The 24,171-nt window shown below is 50.2% G+C and overlaps 1 protein-coding gene across 2 annotated transcripts in view; it reads left to right on the top strand.

Moving 5' to 3' along the window:
* ZFAT (zinc finger and AT-hook domain containing) overlaps nucleotides 1-24,171 on the top strand; it is a 136,518-nt gene that overhangs the window by 103,289 nt on the left and 9,058 nt on the right. The window contains exons 12-16 of one of the 2 annotated variants that reach the window (XM_072949753.1): nucleotides 3,389-3,527; nucleotides 9,170-9,288; nucleotides 12,262-12,388; nucleotides 14,325-14,455; nucleotides 15,617-16,599. In XM_072949753.1, the coding sequence (XP_072805854.1) occupies nucleotides 3,389-3,527; nucleotides 9,170-9,288; nucleotides 12,262-12,388; nucleotides 14,325-14,455; nucleotides 15,617-15,649 (549 nt within the window). In that variant the 3' untranslated portion in view covers nucleotides 15,650-16,599. Of the gene's footprint in view, nucleotides 1-3,388; nucleotides 3,528-9,169; nucleotides 9,289-12,261; nucleotides 12,389-14,324; nucleotides 14,456-15,616; nucleotides 16,600-24,171 lie in introns of those variants that run through there. The other variant, XM_015242409.3, reaches the window with a different exon arrangement.

The following is a 24,171-nucleotide window of genomic DNA, read 5'->3' as shown; positions in this document are numbered from 1 at the left end:
AGGAAGCCCCTTTTGTGATTTAGTCTGCCTAGACTGCGTTTCATCTTTGCACTTGACACCTGAGTCGTGACTCAGGGAATCACGACTCTCTCGGTCGTCACCGTACCCCCCCGGGGTGAGAGAACGATGGCTGACTCACAGCGGGAGGCCAGTGATACGTGCTCCATAAACGGCATCTCAAGGTGTGCGGTACTGATAACGCAGGCAGACCCTGCGTCTGGCAGTGGGTGTAGGGACGTCACCCACGCCCTCCTCTGCCTCTGTCTCCCGCCCTGCAGCGACAGCCCCGGCAGAACTCCCTGCTGCAACTCGGCACCGTCTCACAAATTCAAACTTGTTTCGCTCGAAGGGCCCAGATGCGGCTCAGCTGCACCGTTTTAGGAGAGAGGGTCCCAAGTAGAAGTTAGGTGATTGATTTCATGTAAAAGGTGATGCCGAGTACAGGGGAGTTTATCTTCCTAAACCCCCGGAGCTGTTCGGCAGTGCAAGGGCTGGAGCTTTGACCTCCCTGCATCTAACGGAGGCTGAGACCACAGGCTCTCGGAGGCGCAGAAGACTGTCTTGTCATGGAGGGAAGGTCAGTCCAAGTCAGTCTTTGAAAGCATCCCTTCCGACTTTAAGAGTGGAAGGTTTTCACAGACATCAGTAGCTTGGAAACTGATTTCTCACTTGGGCTCCCCTGTACATTTTTTGGCCTCTCCACTTAGATTTTGGCAATTTTTCTTCTCATTAGCAATTCTACCGAGGAGCAGGTAAGGGGAATAAAAGGTATTGAAACTCTCATGAGGCAATTTATCTGCTTTGCTACAAGGATGAAATTGGCTCTTGAGCCCGAAGTTAGGTCTGTAGGACCATTTCTCGTTTTAATTGCCCGTTGCTGCCTCTGTGCCCGCCGACCCCCCCGCCCTGGCAGTGGAGCAGTTTTGGTTCTTTTTGATTTCTGTGCCAGCACCAACGGTCCAAAAATAGTGTCATAGTATGTGCTTCGTTAGGGAGGAAAGCACTTAAAAATGTTTTAATTTTTATTTTAACTTTGCAGATACTCATATATTGGCATTTTAGATCTCTTGTTCTCTCTCAGTAGCTTGGTGAGAAGCCTGGGTAATGTTTGCCTTTGTTTCGGGTGCTTTTATTTAATAAACCCTCTCAGGCCAAGCCGCGGGGTTCTGTCACACGCAGGACCGAAAGTGGCACATGCAGTGTAGCCCGGGGCATCTGGTGACCGCGGTGTGGCCGCGACGGAGAGGGCGCCCCTGGGGAAGGGCTCAGAGCAGGCTGGCTCGCCAGGTAGCTCCCAGATCCCTGAGACCCGCCCTCCTGGGGGTAACAGCGCTTCCCTCATGGGCCCGGTCAGCACTTTCTGCGCGCTGGAGTCATGGGCGGAGAGGAGCGGGGCGAGCTCTGGACGTGTCCGGGAACGCCGCGGCAGCCCAGGCGCCGGCTGAGCAGTGAGAGAGGAGAAGTCTAGGGCGATGCTCAGGCTCCTGTCTGCGAGTGACTGGCTGATTCTGCAGAAAGAGGGTGAGCCTGAAATTGTGTGTATTTTGAGGTGCTTACAGAGCATCCTTGTAGAGACACCTGGAAGATGGTGGAAAACTCCTGTCTGTGGTTTGGGAGCCATCCCTACGGCCTGTGTGTGTATCAACATGAAAAATGATCGTTGGGACCACGCGGAAGAACAGAAGAGGCCTGAGGGCAGGACCTTGGAGAAAGCCGGCCTTTCACACTGGGCCTGGCAAGTAGGTGGAGTCAAGAAACCCAGGAAGTTCACAGCAATGTCACCATGTTACAGATGTCACGAGGGAGGTGGCAGCCAGCTGAAGGGGGTGGAGAAGAGTGGGGGTGAGGTCTGCGAAGAGAGTGCTGGCTGCACCTGCAGGAGGGTTCACCTGGGAGACCCAGGAGGCCTAAGGAAGGGGGTGACGTTGAGGGGGCAGTGAGAGGGTGGGGTGGGCAGGGGCTATAAGCCAGGAGTGTGGTGACTTGGACAAGGGCCAAGTAGATGGCTTTTCTCTTCATTTTCTTCCCTCACAACATTCCCTGCTGCACTCTGCAATGGGGAGATTTCGACACATCTGCAGACTTGGAGAAACCATTGAAAGAGAGGCTGATTAAGGTGTCACAGGAGAGAGGAAGTCCCCCAGGTGGTGCGTTCACCTTCAGAGATGCTCTGTCTGGCCCGGCTCTTCTGGGTGATAGTGGAGGAAGATTGATGGGCTGGACAGCTGAGGAGGCCAGGTGGCTCTGAGGTCTCACTAGACACATTGGTGCCTTAGCTCCCACAGACACGGTAAGAGTGTGTAAAGCTGCTAATAAAGGCAGTGAGCGCTTTCTATGGCATTTTAGATACCAGTGTATGTTACAGCACTGAATGCTCACAGCAGCCTTCCGAGGTAGAGGTTTTACCTACTTTGTATCGAGGAGTTCAGTGCTTAGGAGTTTCCCTGCTTGTCTGAGGTTCGTTGCCATCGGCTGAACTTGCCCCGTCTGAACGCCCTGTGCCATTCTGAAGGCTGCTGCCTCGTGGGCGGCTCCGTGCTCTTCGATCTCGCTTGTGTTACCCGAATTCAGGACAGGCATTTCTGTAGCACTGTGCCCTACAGCTGTGTAGCACGCAGCTCAGAGGGACACTTTGCTGTTGACCTGCCCAGGAGTGGGGGCACAGGTATGACGGCGACCCAGGTGTCCATCCATCACCTGGCCGATGGACAGGTCTCACTAGGCTCCCCAGGAGGCCCGGGGAGGCCCCCTTCCCCTCACCGCTCTTTGGGCGTCCCCCGAAGCAGTGCCAAGGTGGCAGACAAGGCTGCAGACGTTGGTGCCCTTGTCCTGAAAGCGCCTGTCTAGCCCGGGCAGGGGTCGGTCACAGCTTCATCAGGCAGGTCTCCCTGACGGTGGGCGGCGATGGGGGTGTGCAGGTGCAGGTGAAGACTGTGGAGGAAACCGTTTAGTTAAGGAAGCAAATACATCAGGGAAATAATGGTGAGGGGGACTTGCTTAAAAGACATTCATTTAAAAAAAGAAAAGCAGAGTTGTGTTGCCTTTTTGTTATTTTCTTCTTGAACAAGAACTGTAAATTCTAGGGTGGACCGAAAAAGAAAAGAACTGAAGGCAGCTTCATTTAGCAGAGCCCCCTCCTGCTCTGGAGACACCTTGCCCGGTCACATGGGTGCTCCCTGCAGAGGCAGGACTCGGCCTCCCCAGGTTGGCTTGTTTTCCTGGAACATATCCCAAGGGAACGGCCTGCTCCTCACGGGCGTTCCAGGGACCAGACACTCACAGGGGGCAGAGTTGTGGAGGAGGACACCGGGGGGCGGGCCCCTTCCTTTCTCTGGGGCTTGATCGCATCAGGGCTGGCCCTCCCTGACCCTCCTCCTTGTCCCCGCAGCCCTTCCGCTGCGCCCACTGCCACTACTCCTGCAACATCTCAGGCTCCCTGAAGCGGCACTACAACCGGAAGCACCCCAGTGAGGAGTACACCAACGTGGGCACCGGGGAGCTGGCGGCCGACGCGCTCATCCAGCAAGGTAGGTGCCCGAGTGCCCAGGGCCCTCTCCTGCCGCCGGCCGCGCAGAGAGGAACTGGGACGTCCTGCGGCGCAACCCTCATCCCTGGTGGTTCAGTTTTGTTAATCCTTCACCCTCATTACTGTCCTCCTCCTTCTCATTATTGGTACCCACGAGGGTCTTAGGGAACTGATCCCCCTCAGTATCTGTGGGGCATCAGTTTTCCTAGACCCTCGTGGGTACCAAAACCCGAGGATGCTCAAGTCCCTGATGTAGAATGGCAGCGCACAGTGGGCCTCCGTGTTTACGGGCCCACATCAGATGCAGAGCCTGGGGATGTGAAGGGCCGACCTTATCTGTTCTTGGTCCAGGCATACGTTTTGTGTAAATGAAAGTTCACGGCTTGCTTTCCTTACTTAACACGATTAACGTGAATGTTTGTCTTCCGCTGGTACCCTGTCTTCCTGGTTGTCCTAAGGGCTTTCCGCAACACAGCACCTAGTGGAAGCCCCTGACTTTATTTAGCCATGCTTCTGCCCTGGACCATTGTAGGGTTTCCAGATTTTTCTTTCATTGCAGTTATAGATAATGCTATGCTAATCACACTTAGGGGTGGAATTCTTTAGATCATCCAAGAATATTTATTGAGTGTTCAGATTACTTATTCATCCTGAAAAGGAAAAGCTATTTAGAACATTTAATCTAAAGAGAATGGATGGAAACCTCTAATAGTATTGAAGAGTCTGGGGTTTTTTTCTTGCTTCTTTTTTCAATAAATAATCACATATTCCCAGTTGAGAGGGTTTAGCTCATGTGCTGTTACCACACAGAGGAGCGCTGCTGTATTTATATCTGTGCTGCAGTAATTCAGCTGAAAAACGACTGCAGCGTGCAGTGTGTCAGTTGCTGCTCTTTCCTGAGTCCTGTGACTCTTTGAAGCTGAGGACCGTTTTAGAAATCTGCACCCAGTAAACAGAGACGTAGGGCTGTAAACTCGGCTGCAGCCGGGGTCGCTCGGAGTTCTCCGCTGCAGCGTGACGCTCTGCTTGCTGTAATCGCCAGGAAGTGCATTTTCGTGTAAAGCAAGTGAAGGGACTGTATCCTTCAGCACTTTCTGTGACAGACATGCTGCTGTGCGGAGACAGATGAGCAGCACGAGACTCGGGGTACTTCCGAGCCATCCGTCCGGGGTAGTGGAGCGTGTGCCTGGTGTTTGCTTAGTGGCGATTCCCCGGAGCTGGGGCAGGATGGTGCAGTGAGGCTCTTTAACGCTGCCATTCAGGTGAGTTCCCGAACCTGTCCACCTGAGCCCCTTCACCTGGAGCGGCCGTCACGTGATAGCGGAGGGGTTAACTGAGAACACGGGAGTGTCTGGCTCCCAGGACAGCTTCATTCCTTTCTTTTTGTTTTTGTTTCTTGTTTTTTGTTTTCTGAAAATATGTTAAGACTTCTAGAGCCATGGCATCATTTCTGACCACCTGCCTGTCCAGGAATCCCAGAGGAGAGAATTGGTTGCTTAGAGTCACAGTAAACAGTTGGAGTAGTGGGCTAGAGATTCAACATCCTTCACGCTCTTGGGTTGGATTGGCAGGAAATAGACATTTACTGTGGCTGTTGGGACAGGCGTGGGGGTCTGATTGATGACACTGTCATAGCTCTGAGCTTCCAAACTTTCATCACTACCCGGCAGAAAATGCTGAGGCCAAGTGACCGCATGCCGTAAGTTTTCACTTAACTTTCTGACTGTGTAACCAGTTGGCACCCCCTGACGGTCTGGGTTTTATTTCTAATCTTTGCGGGTATATTTTTGATCTTCTTTCATATATATATGTGTGTATGTGTGTGTGTACTTTTTTCCTATGCCCCCTTCAAGAGACATATTGTGGAAGGAAATAACTAAATATCTCTTGGCTCTTAGCAAACGTTGTGCCACTGTATTTTGGCAGAACAGGCTCTGAAACCAGAGAGCTGGTTGAGTGTGAGTGCAGCTCAGAGACCTCAGGAGCACACAGCTCACGCTGTTCTGATGTCTGGGCAGGAAGGAGATGGGGAGAAAGTCGGGCTGGATACAACGACTGTGTTTGGAAAGGCTGTCATTTGGTACCACTGGAAGTTTTCACTTTCTTTTAATTTCAAGTAATTCTCTTCATCCCCTCTTGCTTTTTTTTTTTTCCTCCCCTCTTCTGCTCACTCCTCAAAAAGTATCTTCATGGGACTTTATAATTTCTTGTTTCAAGATAGAGGAATATGTGTTAAAATGACAATAAAAAAGCATAAATAAAATGTAGTTTTCTCGAAGTGCGAATGTCAACCAAGTCCATGCTGTATTTCACTTGTTAGTACAATCAAGTTACTCTGCATCTACTTTCTTTTGATAATTAAGCTGCTTTTCGTCCAGTTATCCTTTAGTGCCTTTGTTCATTTTTCATTGCCACTGTAATAAGTGACCACAAACTTGGTGGTGGTTTGGAACAGCGCAGATTGAAACACAGATTGAATTTCTTACTGTTCTGAAGGTCAGGAGTCCAAGATGGGATAAAGTCAAGTTTGCTAAGATATCTGTCTTCCTTCTGGAGCCTCCAGGGGAAGAGAACCCATTTTGGGTTTTTTGGGGTTTTTTTTTTTTGGCATTTTCCAGCTTCTGGAGGCGCCTATGATCCTTGGCTTGTGCCCCTGCTCCTTCAAAGCCAGCAGTCTGTATCAGGTCACGTCACTGTCATCTGCTCTCCTGCCCTCTTCTCATAAGGACCCATGTTATGATATTAGACCCATCCAGACAGTCCAGAATGATCTCCCCATCCCCAGATTCTCAGCTGAATCATAACCTGTGATGTCCCTTTTGCCATGTGAGGTCACAGACTCACATGTTCCAGGGGTCAGGATGTAAATCTCTTTGGGGGGCCCATTATTCTGCTGTCCACACTGCCTTTTATCAGGTTATAAGCTTTAGCATTTTCACTTTAGTAGAAGAGAAAACCAGGACCCCAGAGTTTAAGGAAGTGGTTCTAAGTCACGAGAGCAAGTGTTAAATTCAGGTCTCCTGACTGTCTAACCCAGCGTCCCGTGCCATTCTGGGAGGTATGTTACTGAAAATGAAATCGAATTTTCAGTAGTGTCAGCTACAACGAAGGCATGCAAATAGTTTACTGCTCGGAACTCCTCCAGAATATACTGCATTCTAGGAAGAACAAAGGGTGCCATGATGGAGTTTTAAACTTGCTCCTGAGATTCTGTGCCTTTGCCTGGTTCTTCATTCCTTATGAGGAAATTGCGACTTTGCGGGGAGGGGTACGGTTTTTATGGTGTGCACTTAGTATCAATGCTGCAGGTAAATTCACCAAGTCTTCCTGTGACCTTTACTGAATGTTGCCTAAGAATTTAATGAATTGAAATGGAAATTAATTTTTCTCGGCTTTGATGTCAATTAACTGGTGCAGTTACACATTTGGTCTAGATTACATATTTCCATTTGTTGTTCTTTGATTAAAGTCACCGTGGCAGAGGTTGAAGTTTTAATTAATGTGGGGGCATTTTCATATTAATTTTAATTAAACATAGTATAAGGATGCTTTTCTCCCTAAATTAGTTTCCATTAAAGAATACCCCGAAGGAATCTTTAATTTCATGTTAAGGCCTAAATTTAACCTTAGGTAGTTTGCTTGTGTTCGTTGCCTCCTTTTAAGTCTTTATAGAATCAGCGTCAGCTTAACCAGAAGAAAAGGTGGTGGTTCTCATGCCTTGGAGGGTTTTAATAGACGTCATCCTAGATGCTTAGTAAGTGATAACAAAGAAGGTTAAAAACTAAGTTTAATTATCCTCTGGGCAAGAAGGAACACGCTCATTTGATTTTGCATAAAAAAAGTGTAGTGTGTTTGAGTTTCAGAAAACAAGCGTCAGTTTGAGTTGTTTTTCCTGTAGAATATTCTGGAAGTTTGGGATTTGGTGTCTGTTGCCAGTCTTTGTGCTGACTCTGCGCCCACGTCCGCCGGACCCGCTTGCTCTCCTGTGCCCTCCCGGCCTCGGGGCTGCAGGCTCGAGGGGCTGCGTTGTCAGCTGTCTTGAGTTGGCTTCCCTTTCTGCTCATGGCAGGTTGGGGAATCACTCCCCACCTCAGGTGACAGGCAAAACCCAGTCATGGAGCGTGCTCTCTAAGGTCCGCTGGCGTGGAATTGGTTCGGGAGACCTAGCACATCCTAACTCATCCAGGAGATGCTTTAATTATGTATCCCCATGAGATGTGTCTAGTTCGTATGTAGTGTATTAAGACAAGCTGTCATCAAGACAGAATTCCCCTGCTCCCTCCTTAGTGCCCCAGGGAGCAAGAAAATTAATGTCTGCCACTGGGAGGGCACAGGAGGTCACGGCAGGTCCAGCAGGGACAGGGGCAGAGTTAACAGAAAGACTGGCAAGAGGCCCCACAGCAGCAGGTGTCCTGAGAAGGGCAGGAGCTTGGTGAGTGCAGAAGACAGAGGAGGAGAGGAGAGGGAGAAGGGAGGAGACCAGGCAGCAAGGGAGGCGGGGACGTGGTCACATCGGGGACACAGGCCACAGCAAGGAGCTGGGATTTTATTCCGGGTGTGACAAAAGGCCATGGGAGGGTTTTACACCTGAGAGAAATGTGATTCCGTTTATGCTTTGAAGACCAGTCTGCATGCTGGGCGGAGAGACGACCAATGGCGGCTGCAGGCAGGCCAGCTGGGGGACTGCCGGTCCCACCAGACCGCCCGGCCAGCTCGGGGTGGAGGCCTGATGGTGCTGGCACGTGGCCTGACTGTGGCTGCTCCGCATCCCGGGGGCCTGGGGGCCTAATGCCAGGGCCCAGCCAGCCTCCGGAGCAGCCAGAGCTCGCTTCTGAAAGCACAGCTGTTAAGTTACGTTGCTGTAAACCTGACATGAACACAGCACTGTAAATCACCTATACTTCAATAAAAACATAAATAAATAAGTGATTTTTGTTCAGTTTCTAATTTAGTTGCTGCTTCTGCTGTAAGTTTAGAAAGACAGTCTTTGTGTGACTCTCGGTTGGTGTTTTGGTTTTTTGGCTTTTTTTTTATCCTAAAGTTCTATATTCTCTTAATTAAAGCATCCAAACGCTTCCTGGAACATGTGTAAAATTTAATCAGTTAAACAAATAGTGACATTTCAGAATACGACCAGCTTCTTCATCTCTCCTTTGCTGGGATTTCCACATGGGGATTTGTACCCCTGGCTCGGCTTCTGATGTGAAGGAGCCTGGGAATCTGGCTCTTGGTCGTAGTGTTCTGGGACAGAGGAGACTGAGCAAAGCACCCATTGCCCTTCAGTTATGTTTTTGCTTTCTAAATTATTTGTTATTTTTGAATGAAAAGATGATTTAAGCTGGGGGACTTCTGTTACCCATCTTACTTTTCTCTGACACCTAGAATATTAAGTGCATATTAGGTTCTCTGCAAATTCTCATTCAAAACGGAAAAAAGGAAAAGAAATACATTGGTTTTAAAATCTCTACCCTGCAAAACACAGACTGTTGCTATTCTGTCGAATATGAAGGTAAGCTTGGCGTGGAAGTAAGTACTGGAGACAAAAACACACGCTCCTTAGATCTGAGGCACTAGGCTGGGAGTGGAGCTGTTGCACGTCTGGGTGCTGTGAACCCTTCTCTTCACCTCTGTCTGTGCTTCCAGGTGGTTTGAAGTGTCCCGTGTGCAGCTTCGTATACGGCACCAAGTGGGAGTTCAACAGGCACTTGAAGAACAAGCATGGCCTGAAGCTGGTGGAGAACGAAGGAGATCCCAAGTGGGAGGTACTTTTTAAAGCGCGCCTTGATCATGCCTTTCCTGAACACAGCGACAAAGCGGGCAAGCCCCGGGCTGGGCACAGGCATCCAGTCCTCAGAGCAGTGGGTTTTCCTGTCGGGAAACTTGGAAGCCTTTCCAAGCCTGTCTCTTTCCTGAGGGGTGCCTCGGGGCGAGATCCAGGCCATGCAGGTGCCTCCTCAGCCTGGGTTGTGTTTAGGCTGGTCTGTGAATGTGTGTGAGACTCTCATGGACATTTTCACTTCTGTCCTCATAAATCCGGAGTTCCAGATGCTGCATCTGAAGGAAGAACGCACAACAGGGTATATACATGGCCGGTCCTCACCTGAAGAGCCGGGAAGGGCCCATTGCCTGATTCTGGGCTGCCTCCCCCTCTGCCTAATGCACCTGCTCCTACCTGTCACCTTTGTTTTCCTTTCTGATGTTAGAACCAGTCTCCTGGCTGAATTACATAAAAGCCAGTGTTTTCAAAGCCAGTAGCTGTTTCTCTTTTCAAGTACCGGCGGTCACACCGCGGACTAACTGCAGGTTACCTTAGGTAGAGCCACGCAGACGTGGTCCTGCTGAACTCGCGATGGGGACGGCTCAGCACTGTAGGGGCAGTCTGGGCACCCTAGGGTGCTCAGGAGCATCACTGACCTCTACCCGCCAGCTTCCAAGAGCATCCCCAGCTGTGAAAACCAGAAACATCACAGGCATTGCCAGTGTTCCCCAGGAGTCACAATCACCTCCAGCTGAGAACCACTTTCTAAGGACTTTCTGGGGCCCCAGTGGTTAAGTGTAAGGGCTATGAAACAAATCCAGCAACGCGTGAGAAAAATAATACATGACAACATGGGACTTACTCCAGAATGTGAAGGAAGGGTGGTTTGATGGGAAGAAACACGTTACTATAATCCATCATGATAGTAGAACTAGGGAGGAAAATGAACTGACCATCTTCACGAATGCAGAAAAGGCATTTGACAAAGTTCAGCATCCACTGATTAAGAACAGGCAGTAAAGTAGAATTCAACGAATACGTCTTTTAAGACGAGAAACAAAATATATGCGTTTCAGCCAGAAAGCCAGCATCTTGGGTGAGGGGGCTTCTCGTCAAAGGTGGAAACAGGAGGAGGACGCCCTGGGCGCCCTGCTCCTTCACATCCCGCGGGCGGCATCAGCTGGTGCGTCAGCGGAAGCAGAGTAAACAGACATAGGAATCGGATGGGAAGGAATGAAGTGTCTCTTTCTGTAGATGACAGGAGTATCGTTTTGAAAAATCTTAAGGAATAAATGAAGTTTGCTACACACAATAAGCAGCAGTTTAGAGGATCAGAGATTTAAGTGTAAAGAAAGAGTTCTTTTGCAAAAACCAGAAGAAAACATAAGTGAATTCATTTATAAGTTGGGAGTGTGGAGACCTTTTATAGCTATCCTCAAAATCCAGATTCAATTAGGGAAAAGATTGAAAAAAATTGACTACATGCAAAAAAAATTAAAAACTGATGTTAAAAAAATCATAAAGTTTATATATAAAGTAGATAAACAAGTTCATACTGTAGAGCACAGGGAACTATATTCAATATCTTGTAAACTTATGAAAAAGAATATGAAAGCGATTGTATGTATGTTCATGTATGATTGAAGCACTGTGCTGCACACCAGAAACTGACACAACATTGTAAAGTGACTATACTTCAATAAAAAAATATATATACTACTGAAAAAAAGCACTCATAGAGACAAATGGCCAAAAAGTATTTTCAGTCATATCATAGAGAAAAGGATGAATATCTTTATATCATAAAAGGCTTCTAGAAATACTGATGAAAAAGATCAACAACCCAATGGGAAAATGGGCTTGAGATAAGAAAGGATCATAGGAAAAGAAATGCAGATGACCTTGAATATCTGAAAACATGATCAGCCTCACACATAAGAAATGTCCTGTTCATCACTGGCTCAGCCGACCCCTGGATCCAGTCAGTGCTGGCCAGTATGTTGCTTACTGGTCCTTAAAAGGAAATAATTCTGCTTCTTGTTCATTTCTACATTCATCAGCCATTTATTGGGTGTCTACAGTATGTCAGGCTGGAAACACCTAAATGAACCTGACCCCTTGGCTGTAAAAGAATAGTCACATTCTATTCTGAACCTGTGTGAGTAGCTGATAAGTGCTTATAGAGCATGATAACTTCGATGCCTATAAATATTACGTAAAACCTCCTTTTTGCTCTTCTTTGTTGGTCACATCCATTCTTCCTGCCCTAGGATTTCAGAAGGAAGTAATTATTAACATCTGGTGCTTGTGAAAATCCCACCCAACCTCTTCTTGCCATGGGTGTGAGACACTGTGAGTGTCGCTCAGGCTCCTCCTGTGCTCAGGAGTCCTGAGTTTGCATGCACACGTTTCCTGTGGGCAGTTTCATGCCTCAGTCCTTCATGTAAAAATAAGAATGGCATGGGTAGCTAAGGCTTGCTGAGATCTTACTACGTACCGGGCCCTGTGCTGGAAACTCGACGTGTGTCAGTGATGAACCACCCTCTCCGCCCTCCCACTGTCCCCACCGCTGGGCCTGTCCTCTGTGGGCCTTGGGGCTAGAGGTCCCTGGCAAAGGGAAGACGGGAGCAGTATTGGTGGCAGAGGGAGAAGGCAGAGGGGACACTATAAGAGCACATTCAGGGATCTCTGTGCCTGTCTGATCTCTAATTATGAACAGCATACTCTGTTCCCTAAGGCAAGAATGCGTTTTCCACCAAAGCTGGTTTTAAAAAGTGTTGGCACTTGCGAAGAGCAGTTTTCTCTTTGGAAAGTATGTTTTTATCAGAGCACTAATTTCTCAGGGGCGCCAGGTAAGTGAGATGTTGCAAGGCGTTGCTTGTGTACATTTGTTTTGTCTTAAGACATTATCCTGGGACTTCTGGGGAAGAGGTGACCCTCTAGAAGGGCACACAGATGATGCTGTGTTTTTATTTAGCCAGCAACCGAGACTCCCGAGGAACCCTCCACGCAGTACCTGCACATCACGGAGGCGGAGGAGGACGTTCAGGGCACGCAGGCGGCTGTGGCGGCGCTCCAGGACCTGAGATACACCTCAGAGAGTGGTGAGACGGCGCTCCCTGCCTCCTGTTGACACCCTAGAACCAGGCCCTGATGGAGGATGAATGGATGTGTGAGTGAATGGTGTCTGTCCGTTCATCTCCTTCGGCTGCGTCAGACCACAGGAGCGGTCCCATGTCAAGCCTGGAGGTAGTGATCTCTTGATTCTAGAATTGAGCCACAAGGGAGGCAGTGCTGCGTAACGGCGGTGCTGGCGTCCACACGTCTTGTCACATCCCAGGACAGTCTACGAGGGCAGCAGGTCTGACTTCACGGATCCAGGAGATTGCTTCCTTGTCAATGGTTGGCTGGGGGGTCACCCACTCTTTGGGTGTTGGAGCTGGTCTTGGAATGTGGGCCCCCTGACTTCTCTTTGGGGCATCACCTCCATTCTAGTCTCCCTCCTTCCTTCATGTTCCGTGACTTCCATGACCACTCAAGCCCTGCAAGAACGGCCTGTCTGTCTTCATCCCCCGCGGACATACCCTCACTCCCTCCCTCCTTCTAAAGGCTCTCGGTGTCTCCGCCCAGCTCAGGAGACAGCTCAGCTCCAGGCCCACCGGCTCTGGTCCTGGCCGCCCTGCATGCGTCTCTGCCCTCTCGGGGCTGTGCTCTCCAGGCCAGGCCCTGCTCTTTTCCCCACATGCTCCAGGGTTGTCTGGGCCCCTCCCACTCTCAGCACTTTTTAAGGCAAATGCATCTTCATCTCCCGGGAGCCCACCCGAATTTCCAGCAGTGCTCTCTGTTTGCCCCTTCTGATGGGGAACCAACCAGGTGCTGCGAGGATTTGCTTACAGGCTGTCGCAGTCGCCCTGAGTCCCTGCGGAGGAGGGAGAGGCAGGGTTAGATCTTTGTCCCCACTGGGAACCACGTTCCTGGCTGACAGCATGGGCTCGACAAACGGTCATTGAGGGAGTAGCTGGATGAGGAATTAAACTCTTATGTCAGTACATTTTTTAAGGTAAATATTTTATTTAGCTTTTGGATATTCAGAGTGGTTGGCTGCCAGGCACAGTTGAAACACTCCCCTTAAGGAGTGTGTGTGTGTGTGTGTGTGTGTAGGTGTGTGCATAGGGGGATGCTGGGCTGGCGTACAGCACACATGTACAGGGCGCTGGAACACAGGCTCACGCTGGAACGTGGCCTGCAGAGAGCCGCCAGGAGGGTGCAGATGTCGGGGGAGATGTCATAATGTTATGCTAACCTGGCGATCAGGCAGTAATTTCCCTCTTAGTGAATTAATGATCAGGGTCAGAGTGCCGTGTTCGGGAGCCTCACAGATGGCCAAGCAGATGGTGAGAGCAGGCAGGGTACACTCAGTAGCCACCCTGATGATGTGGATTCCAGTCTTTTGAGATGATTAAAAGAGAAGCCCAAGCTTAAATGGGGTTAGGGCGCTAAAGCCCACGGGCTGGATAATAGAGACATCCTTCAGTGCCACGCCTGTATCTGAGGTCGCTCATCTGGCACACGGGCCCTGACCACCTCCCGTGGCCGTGCTCCAGGGAACCGGCTCTGCGGCTTAACGCCCTAGCTGGAGCATCTCAGGAGTTCTGTTTTGAGAGGCAGTCCCGTATCAACAAGTTTGGATTTAGAATATCTGGGCTTGAGCCCTGGCTTGGTGACGTAACTGACCCAATGGCCCAAGGCAAGTCTTTTCGGTCTTTTGCAGCGAAGTGACGAAAAATGAGGATAATATCGTCACAGGGTTCTCTCCTCACAGGTGGCCTAGAGTCTTGAGATGTTTTATAGAAAGTGCATTGTAAGCTATGAGGTACCACCCACAGGGTTTCTGTTGTCAACATGAGCGCCTGCTCAGGCCCCGTGCATCCCCGGAGAGGGCGCCGCCCAAGAATGGCCTCTCGTAAGGGCTCCTTTTGCCTTCAGTGACCTTCTCTGCCTGTGGCCTTAACGGTCTCCTGTGTGCTTCTTCCCGGTAAGGTGACCGGCTTGACCCCACAGCCGTGAACTTCCTCCAGCAGATCATCGAGCTGGGCACCGAGACCCACGATGCCACCGCCGTTGCCTCGGTGGTTGCCATGGCGCCAGGGACGGTGACCGTCGTGAAACAGGTAGGACCGTGCCCTCTCCTCACTCTGCACGCACCCTCTCTCCTGCCCCCGGAAGCTTTCAGGGCTTTAACTTAGCTGAGGTAGAATTTGGAACGAAATTGGTCTAGTCTCAGGCATTTTTTATTCCGCCTCCGGTTATCATGGGATTGTGTCTGCAGTAGCTCTGCGTGTGGGGGGATGTTGTGGGGGAAGGTGTAGTATATTTCGAAAAGTTCTGGAAACTTTACTCATTCCTTCTGAATGAAAGCAATCCCAGAGTGAAATGAGCGTGATGTGGGCACGTCTGGACACACCTATGGGCAAAAGCAGCCTTGGTGCCTCAGGCATGAGTCAGTGGAACAGGTGGGGGCCATGGGGCCAGAGAAGCCAGGAGGGTCTCCCAGCAGACTGGCCTTTTAAATATGAAACATCACCTGATCAAGTCAACCCAGGGTGACTGACCGGAAGAAGATGACCAGATTTTGAATAAAGGTTACTCTACTTGGTTGTTATACTGTTTGGCTCTAACCTCAGGACAGACCTCACCATCTGCTAGAATGCAGTATGTGTGGTAATCTGTAATCAGATCATCCTTCTATCTGTCCATACCTCTCTCTCTACTGTCTTCCTCGTTGTACAAAGGTTTAAGCTGGCTTACACAAATACTTAAAAAAAAAAAAAGAGTAAGCACATCAGAAGCAGGGCAAACCCAGGGTATATAATTTAGAATCAAGTTCAAGTACATGGAGAAGGTTGAATCTCAGGCCATAAAGTTCTACACGGTTTTTCCATTCTTCTAGTGGTTCACTCAGTGTTAGGAAGTGCCTGCAGTGTTCTCCTTGCTAGGGTTCCAGTGTTTCGCATCAATGTGGTTACTCTAGTGAGAAAAAGATAAAATATTTAAGTGAGACCTAAAGGATGTCAAATGGTGAACGGGGTGGGGGAAGGGTGTGGGCCAAGGGGTGTGGGCTGGGGGCTGCTTCGTAAAAGGTTACTGGGACAGATCCCTGACGTTTGAGTGGAGATGTGGGAGAGGTGTATGTTACTAGAATTATCCAAGTTCTGCTGTACAATTGGTACAGAATTTTATAATAAAAGACAAGGAGGAAACTTGAAACAGTTAACGGTGGAAGCGGTAAGGTTTTCTTGGCAAGTAACAAAGAATGTTGTTTCTTAATGCAGCTCTCACATCCCTGGGTGATGTATCCCCAGTGACTGGCCTTTGATAAATCAGTAGACTTCCCAGTGCTGTCTCCATGACTGTCCCCTCAAGTGTGCCCGGGCCACAGTGCAAAGTATGAACTTCAGGCTAAGGAATTCTCCGGGGAATTAGGCATTCTGGTTTAACTCTGGGTTTCTGGATCCACAGACAAGACTTAGCACGTCTAGATGAGTGTTTGGACTGCATGTTCTGGAAACCCTCCTCCATTCGCCTGCTTTCTTTCAACAAGACCCCGAAGAGAAGTCGGGCAGTGGGAGTTTGATGTTTCTGTCTGCAGGGGCCTGGTGTTCTGCACTGGTTGGGAACAGATTCATACGCCTCTAGGCCAAACAGCCTTTCAGCTTTTCTTTGTGTTTGTTAGATTGCAGTCTTCACATTGTCTTAAAAATCTCTTCTGAAACTCGTGTGCATCGTGGCACGTGGGGTCCTGAGCTGGACCTGGCATCGTGGGATGGTATCAGGAGAACGCTGGATGTTTCACACATGCCAAATCCCTTTGAGAACTGCAGGAAGGCGCCACCGACTGTGACTTGCACCTTCCTTCTAGGAACTGAACTGGCTTGCTGCTACTTGGAGACATGATTTATGGCACATTGCAGGCGAGGCAGTGATACATGAGGGTGTGCAGGTTTAGGATACAGCTTAGATGCGCTTCGAGGCATTAGACTGACAGCATGAGGAGGGATAAGGCAGATAAGCATCTGGTACAGCCAGTGTAAACAGGTGTAATGTGTTCGCAGTAGCAGAAAACAGGGGCACCTTTCCATCTTCGGGCTTATTGAAAATACGGCGCTCAGAGGAGGGCCACTGTTTAACACAGTCTTGAATAACTGCGTTTGGAGATATTCCAAAGGACCGAAACAAATTCTGGATTGTACGTGAATTGGTTCCAGTTGCTTAAAACTTTCAAGATTTCTTTCCCATATTAAAAAAAATAATTATATGCTCTGTTGATAATTTTTTCATGATGTATTAATGTAAACTGAAAAGACTCTTACGTATCTAAGTTTTTCAGTGATGATTGAAATGTATCTATTGATCTCCGGTTTTTAAGAGTTTTTGGTTTCTAGGGTGAACATACTAACAGGACTGGGAGTTAGGCTGAGGGGTTTGGGAAGCTAAGAGCTGAGAAAAAACATTTCTTAAGTTGTTTTCTTCTCACTTTTTAATGAGACATGGGAAAGATTTGGCTCATAATTCAGACCAGTTAAATTTTCAGTTGGACACAGAAATAATTCCTCAGTGATTTCCTGTCACTTCTCTCTTTCATCAAGTGTCAGCATTAAAAATAGATTCTTGGGGAGTGAGCATTTGGAAATGTTCAGAAAGAGGAATCCTTGCACGTGCCTCACCCGCAGGAGTCACACGACGACTTTAAGTGCGGTTACTTTTGCATTTAAGACCAGTTTTTATTAAATAAACTGGTTTCTTTTTTTTTTTTTAAATCTTGCTTTAGGGTTTTATGAGGGGGAAACGTACATTTGATTAATAAAACTGCCTAAGTAGGTTAAATGTAAGACCTACCAGCATAGGGGAAATATTGTCATAAGCATCTCTGAGTCAAAATTAGTCACTTAAAGGAAAAGAAAGACCTACGAAAATGACAACCATCACCAAGTTTGGCTCTTGGCTTCACTCACTGTTTGCTATTTTTATGGATTAACATTTATTTTCGAGACTGAAAGCGACATCTTACTAGGAATTTCCGGCGTGCGTTTCGCAGACGTTCCCTGCGCGGCCGCTTCACCTTTGGTCCCCGGTGCGTTCGTTTCTTTCACAGCTGCAACAAATCACCACGAACTCAGAGCCTTAAAACAACACAGACTTATGATCTTATGGTTCAGGGGGTCAGAAGTCTGAAATGGGTCTCACTGGATAAAATCAAGGCGCAGACAGCTGCCTTCCTTCTGGGAAGGACTCCCGTCTTGCCTTTTCTGACCTGGGGGTCCCGGCACTCCTTGACGCAGGGCTCCCTTCCTCCATCTCCAGAGCTCGGTCTTCCCACGTCCCCTCACTCTGACCCCTGCTTCCCTCGTCCCACTGGCCTCTCTGGGCTTGACCCCGTCCTCCCTCCTAAGCGACCTTGTACCTACACTGGGCCCGTCCGGATAATCCAGGATGATCTCCCCGTCTCAGGGTCATCAGCCCAGGCACGTCAGCTCACGCCCACGTGAGGACCGCTCTCAGGTCTGGGGACGAGGACGCTCACTCTTTGGGGGGGAGCATTATTCTGCCTGCCTCTCTGGGCTGCAGGGCTAAGACAGCTCCTGCTCTCAAGGGGCAAATTGTCTAGTGAGGGAAGTGGTTTATTCTTTCATCCAACAAACAGCCCCCAAGCTTCCCACCCTCCAGGTGCTGTTCCCAGCACGGGGGGCATTGCAGGGGACAGAACGGATGAGCGGCACGGTCGCGGAGGTTACGGTCTGCCTTAGGGCAGGAGCTAGTCCACACACGTGTGATAAACACGTTAGTAAGTAGTACGTTGGAGGTGAGACGGAAAAAGGTAAGCAGGACCGGTCAAGCGGTCTGGAGAGCACGGACCTGAAACAGGCAGTTCCAGCGGAGAGTAATGACTGCTTCGGGGACATCAGGCGAGGGTGCTGGGGGCTCGCGGGGGACTGGGACTGGCCCAGCTTGACCCTGGGTCTGTGGTGGGAGCAGGTGCTGGGCAGGGAGGGCTTTGTGGACGCCCTGGTGTCTGAACAGCGTCTTGAGGGTAGCTGGGAGGTGGGTGGGGCAGGGTTCCAGGCTGAGGTGGGAGCGGGAGCTGGTGGTCAGTGCTGGTGACTGGAGACAGGGTGAGGTGGCAGATGAGGCTCCGCTCAGGTTAAATGACACGTTCTGTTGTCACCACGGGGTGGTAAGTGCCCCAGCCTGGCCTCTCTCTTCAGCTCAAAGGCCAGTGGAGAAAGGATGAAAGCAGACAGCTCGCGGCTTCACGTCGCTTCTCCGAGCCGTATGTCCTCTTGCTATCGGCTCCCTGACCTGTGCTGCCTTCTTGAAGGCACGTTGGCATTTTTAACAGATCACAATTTCTCAGTTCCTCCATTCAGTCACAGAACCCAGGCAGTGCGTCCGCACTGAGCATTCCGGCCGTTTGGCGTTCAGCAGAGCAACTTGAAGCTCTCCCAGACCCCTGCTGACACTGGTCGTGGCCTCCAGGTCTGGGTCCACCAGGCCAGCAGCTGCACCATGCCCCCCTCCTCTTCCCTGTGGTGTTTGTCTGTGGAGAGTGAGGAAAGCTTATAATCGCACAGCGTCTTCCTCTTAAGGTAGGGCTGACTCAACAGGGTGCCTTTATGATAATCCAGGGCCTTCCTGAGTTAAATTTGAGTGCTCTTTGTAACTGCTGAGCGTTTACCCCTGAACAGCAGTGGTCGGTGGGGCTGGTGCATCGTGGGGTGCCACCCTCTGCGGGTGGAGGGGGCCCTGGCTGGGAGAAGGGTTCCTGAGCCACAGGTAAAGTGACTCAGATCATTCATCCGTGTTGCTTTTTAAAAAAAAATAGTCTTTCAGTCCACGTGCCCTGTGTGAACAGGCCAGGACACCCCCCGCTGTCCAGGGGCTCGCACTTTGTCGAGCCTGCTTCTCTGGGACTTAGTTATCATGCCTGCCCTGCTGAGCCCCCGTGAGGAAACATAGCATGTTAGTCAGAGAAACAGAACCAGCAGAATCAATGGGGCCTGTGTGTGTGTGTGTGTGTGTGTGTAGACATACGTGTGTGTGTTTGTATGTTTATACGTGTGTGTCTCTATGTATGATATATATATAAAATTAGGATATGTATTTTTTACATTGTATATTTATGTATTTTATATTATATATATTTATTATATATATGTGTGTGTGCATATATATGTATAAAATAAGGACTTGGCTCACTGATGAAGTTTGACAAGCTGACAAGTCTCAAGACCTGCAGGTAGCAAGTCAGAGACCCAAGAGCAGATGGTGTAGGTTCCAGCCCAAGTCTGAAGGCCTGAGAGCCAGGAGAGCTGATGGCGTGATGATGTGAATTCCATCTGAAAGCCAGCAGGCTTGAGATGCGGGAAGAGCTGAAGTTTCCACAGGAATCCAAGAGCGGGAAAAATCCAGTGTCCACCTCGAGGCTGTCAGGCAGGAGGCATTCCATTTTATTTGAGGGAGAGTCAGCCCTTTCGGTCTAGTCAGCCTTCGACTGGTTGGACAAGGTCCACATTAGGAGGGGCAACCTGCTTTACTTGGTCTGTTCCTTTAAATGTTAATCTCATCTGTAGACACCCAGAGTCATGTTTGACCAGCTATCTGGGCACCCCGTGGCCCAGGCAAGGTGACACATAACATTAACCATCACACATGTGCACGTAGTGCATCTCAGAGTATGACAGCGTCTGTCGATGGAAGGTTCCTGTTAGACCAGGTTGCTGTTTACTGAGATACTCAGTTGTCATAGAGACGATTTTGAGTTGCATATTCCAGGGCGATGGGGCAGCTTCTCAGAAGCACACGTACTTGGGGAGAGCCTCATTTCTATCATAGTTGACATTTCCCTTCAGGGCTCAGGAATGAGTCTCACCTTGCAGGTCCTGAAAAGAGTCACAGTTTGAGGAGAGGCAAACAGAGCCACGCAGGCCCTCGGGGGTCCTCCCCTAAGCACCAATGCTCCGCTCTCATCCCTGGTCAAGAGCAACCACGTGGTCCTCACTGTTCTGCCTCCCGTGGAGGAGCTGGACCGCAGGACTGTGATGAGCACACTCTGCTAGTGAGCCTGCGCCTCTGTCCCGGTCCTGCCGCTCTACAGAGCCTCCCGGGACTGCCACTCCCCTGCTCGTTGTTTGCCCTCCATGTGCTGGATGCTTCCAGGCCAGCAGCCCGCGCCAGTGGAGGGAACCCCAGGGAGGAGCAATGAAGTCCGCCTGAGACCTGCAGGCACCCCGTCCCCTCCCCCAGTCCCCAGACCCTCAGCCGGGTGGGCGTGGTGCAGAATTAAGGCTGCCATCATCTTGTTCAAAATCCCAAGTGTTCTTCCCACATGCTTTAACTGCTAGTTCAAAACAAACAAAAAAAACCCTCTCCTGGCTGCTTCCCCGAGCCCTTTGTCATCTTCCCGCAGATCCCCTGGGGTGGTTGGCGCTGGAGGGTGAGGTCAGGACGTGTTGGTCTGGAGGAGAGGAGTTCAGAGCCTCCCTGAACACCAGCCTGCAGCACGTAGTCTGAGGCAGTTTCGGGGGCAGTTCTCTGGAAGACGTGCGTTGGTTGGCAGCCAACCCTGGAATTGCTGTCTGTTATTTGCAGTTCATTATTTTTGTGAGGAAATGCAATCCACTTATGTGGCCAGCCACGTACATCAGTTGCCTGTTTGCAGGGAAACATGGGTCCAGCCTGTCCTGTTTTTAACTTAAGGCCCCGAGTCATGGGGTCCCCGGAAAGCCTGTCACTTTCCGTCTGCACAGGGGCGTCTGGTGGGGAGGAGCTGTTCTGGGAAGGGACTTCTCAGGGGCAGGTCTGGCCTGAGAGGGGCCTCGCTCTTCATAGTCCACCTGGAAGGGGAGCCCGGAGCAGGCCTCTTCTTGCCCCTCTGGGGTAGGGATTGGCCGTCTCATAGGACTTGTGGCAAATAACGGGGAGATGGATCTGAAGGTGACTTATGGGAGGGAACAAAATCTTATTTTTGTTATCATTTAAAATTAGTCACTCCATTCCATTAATTTGGTCATTTAACAACACAGCAACACAGAAGAATCATGTTCGCACCAGATTCCCTTGTAATCCTCTAAAGATTATAGAAGATTTTGGCCACCTGCACTGCAATAAAGTGGGGCTGAATTGAGGTCTCTGTCCTTATCCTGCCCACGGAAAGGACTGGGTGAAGCCTTCCCATTTTATTATCCTTTTAAGCTCAAAGAACCGGTGAGTTAATGGAATGCCCTTCTCTTGTTCCCACGGAGGCGCCGTGGGACTCACACTGTCAACACCCCTCTCCCTGACTTCACTGAAGGCATGGAAGTAACGGGAAAGCCACCAGCCCTTTTCTCTCTGTCCCCCCCCTCCCTCAGAACCTCGCTTGTCTTCAGACCACTTGCTGGGGGCGTGAGAGGCCCTGGAACAGCAGATTTGTATTCTTTCCCGCCGTGAGGAAGCCCTAGTGCTGGATTATTTGCCCCACCTTCCCTTTATCATGGTTTTGCCGCTGTTGTGGTTCATCTAAGGAATCTTCCCAGAAGGTTACGAGTACGTGTAGTTTTGAAAGCGCTCATGGTAACTGCCGTTTGTGTCGTCCGTTACTAACTGTTTGTGTTTTCGCTCCGTCCTCGTTGTGTGATGAGAATGTCACACCCCGTCCATGCTCCCTGACTCCGTGATCCAAGTACAGTCACAGTGGACCCAGATGCCTTTGCAGGCCCGTGCGAGGGAATCACGCGTCTTTCTTAGGCGATCACATTTGCTGCACTTTGCAGGGCTGAGAGCAGAGGCGTCCCCTGTGCTCCCTGACCCTCACATGATCTAATTCTGGAGTCCCTGTTGGGGTAGAGCAGATGTCTGCAATCCAGATGGACGTCTTTTGTCGTTTAATTCCCTGTCCTTTTGGTCGTTATGTAAATATGAAGCCTCTCTGACTCCTTTCTCTGTTTGCCCCTCTCATCCCAACCCTTCCAGCGAGAACCTGTTTTCACCACACGTTTTGGTTGGTGAGGTTTGGCTTCGGCCTAAAGGACTTTGCAGTACAATTGATTTGATCCTGGGGCCCTGCCAGCTGTAATTACATCAAGCCTCCTAATCACACACACAGGTAGCCTCATCCAATATCTGCACGCTTCACATTCTTCTCGGACGGTGACCTTCAGCACGCAGATCGAGACAGTTCATTCGGGGTCTTGGCAGTGGGTTATTCTCCCTGTCACTTAATGCCAACTCTTGTCCCTTGTGAGCCTTCCTGAGCTCTCCCTTGGCTGCTGGAATCTTCTCTTTGTCTTTGTCTTAAATAAAACTTCCTTCAGAGATTTCTGTTTCTGGTGTGACTCCTGATGGCTGATACTCAAACCTCCTTCCTTTCGTGGCTCTTTTGTGACTTGCTGAGCCCTCTTATTCCATAGCAGTGACTGCAAATGTCATTTCATTCCTTTGTGAAATGTTGAAAGTGAAAGTTCCATAACATATCTGTGGCCACTATGGGAAATTGTCTGAAAAAATAGAGCATAAAGGCTTTTTTTCCTAATCCATTCTCACACTCTTTTTCATATGAAACATCTTCACCCGACCTGAAGATGTCCATCTCTTGAAGCTCACTTCTCTTTTCCTCTCCTTAAGACCCGATTTTCCCGTTGGGCCCCAGGAAGCTGCAGCTTGGTTGATGCGATTTGCCAGATTCCACGGCATCTGAGTTTTAACACTGTTGTGCTTATTTCTGTCTGCTCGAGTGCCCATTTCCTGATCTGTGTCTTCAGCCAAGGCAGGGGTTCCCTCTCCTCTCTGCAGCCTCACCTTGCTGGCTGAGATCACTGTCTGCTTCCGGTTTGGGGCAAAGGCTGGGCTATGACAACCTGATGGGAGGAGCAAGAGCTGTAAGCCCCAGCTGAAGGGGTCTGGTCCCGACCTCCCCTGGGTTTGGCCCAGGGCGGTGCTGCTGCAGGCTGGTTCTTGTCTCCGCTCCTGCTGGGACAGCAGGCTCCCTCCTGGCCAGAGGAGTTCCCCTAAACAGGAGCTGTGGACTCCACATCCTCCCCCGCCCGCTCTCCATCCAGGTTCCCTGTCCAGTGGATGCACCCTCTCCACTCCAGCTGCAGGGTGTCTGTCTTCCCGCCGCCGTCTCTCTCAGCCCCAGACCCGCTCTGTCGGCAGGTTCTCTCCTTTCTGTGGGCTCTCCCTTCACAGCACACCTGAAACAGTCCCCTGTCGCCACCTCCGTCAAGCCCTTGCTACGCAAAGTGCTGTCCCAGGCCAGCAGCATCTGCATCAGGGGTCTTGTTAGGGTCTCAGAATTTCTGGCTCCCCTGCTGAATTAGACAGTGTCGTCCCTGGTCCCCGGGTGACTGGCATGTGTAGTGGATCCTGAGACGCTCGCTCTGGGCTGTCAGCCTTCCTCCCTGGTCACAGACCTTGCTCTTCACCTGTCTCTTTACCTTCCCTCCTGCTGCTCTAAGATCCAGTTTTCAGACAGAGCCATCTTTTCAAAATGTGAGTCAGATCCCAGCGTCCTTCACTTAAAGCCCTCCGGTAACTTGCAAGTCTCTGATAGACTGAGAGTAGGACCTCACCCTGGCCTCCTGGCCCCCCCCAGTGGCTTGGCCTCTCCCTGCATCTTCACCAGCCCACTGGGCTGCTTGCTGCTCCCACCTGTGGGCGTCCGCCTAGGCGGTGGGGAGAGTGGGGGCTGAGGGCAGGAGTCTGTTCCTGGAGACTGTACCACCAGCCGTATCTTAGGAAGCCTGTTTGCTCATATGCCTTTCCTTCCCATCAAGCTGGAGGCTTGGTAAGAGCAGAGGTCGGTCTCATTCGTCTCTGGGGTCTGCAGCACTTGGCTCAGGGCCTGGCGCAT

Source organism: Vicugna pacos, chromosome 25, assembly GCF_048564905.1.
Source record: "Vicugna pacos chromosome 25, VicPac4, whole genome shotgun sequence".
NCBI classification, from domain to species: domain Eukaryota; kingdom Metazoa; phylum Chordata; class Mammalia; order Artiodactyla; family Camelidae; genus Vicugna; species Vicugna pacos.
The sequence above is the reverse complement of the archived record's forward strand: the minus strand, read 5'-3'. Positions and strand labels throughout refer to the sequence as shown.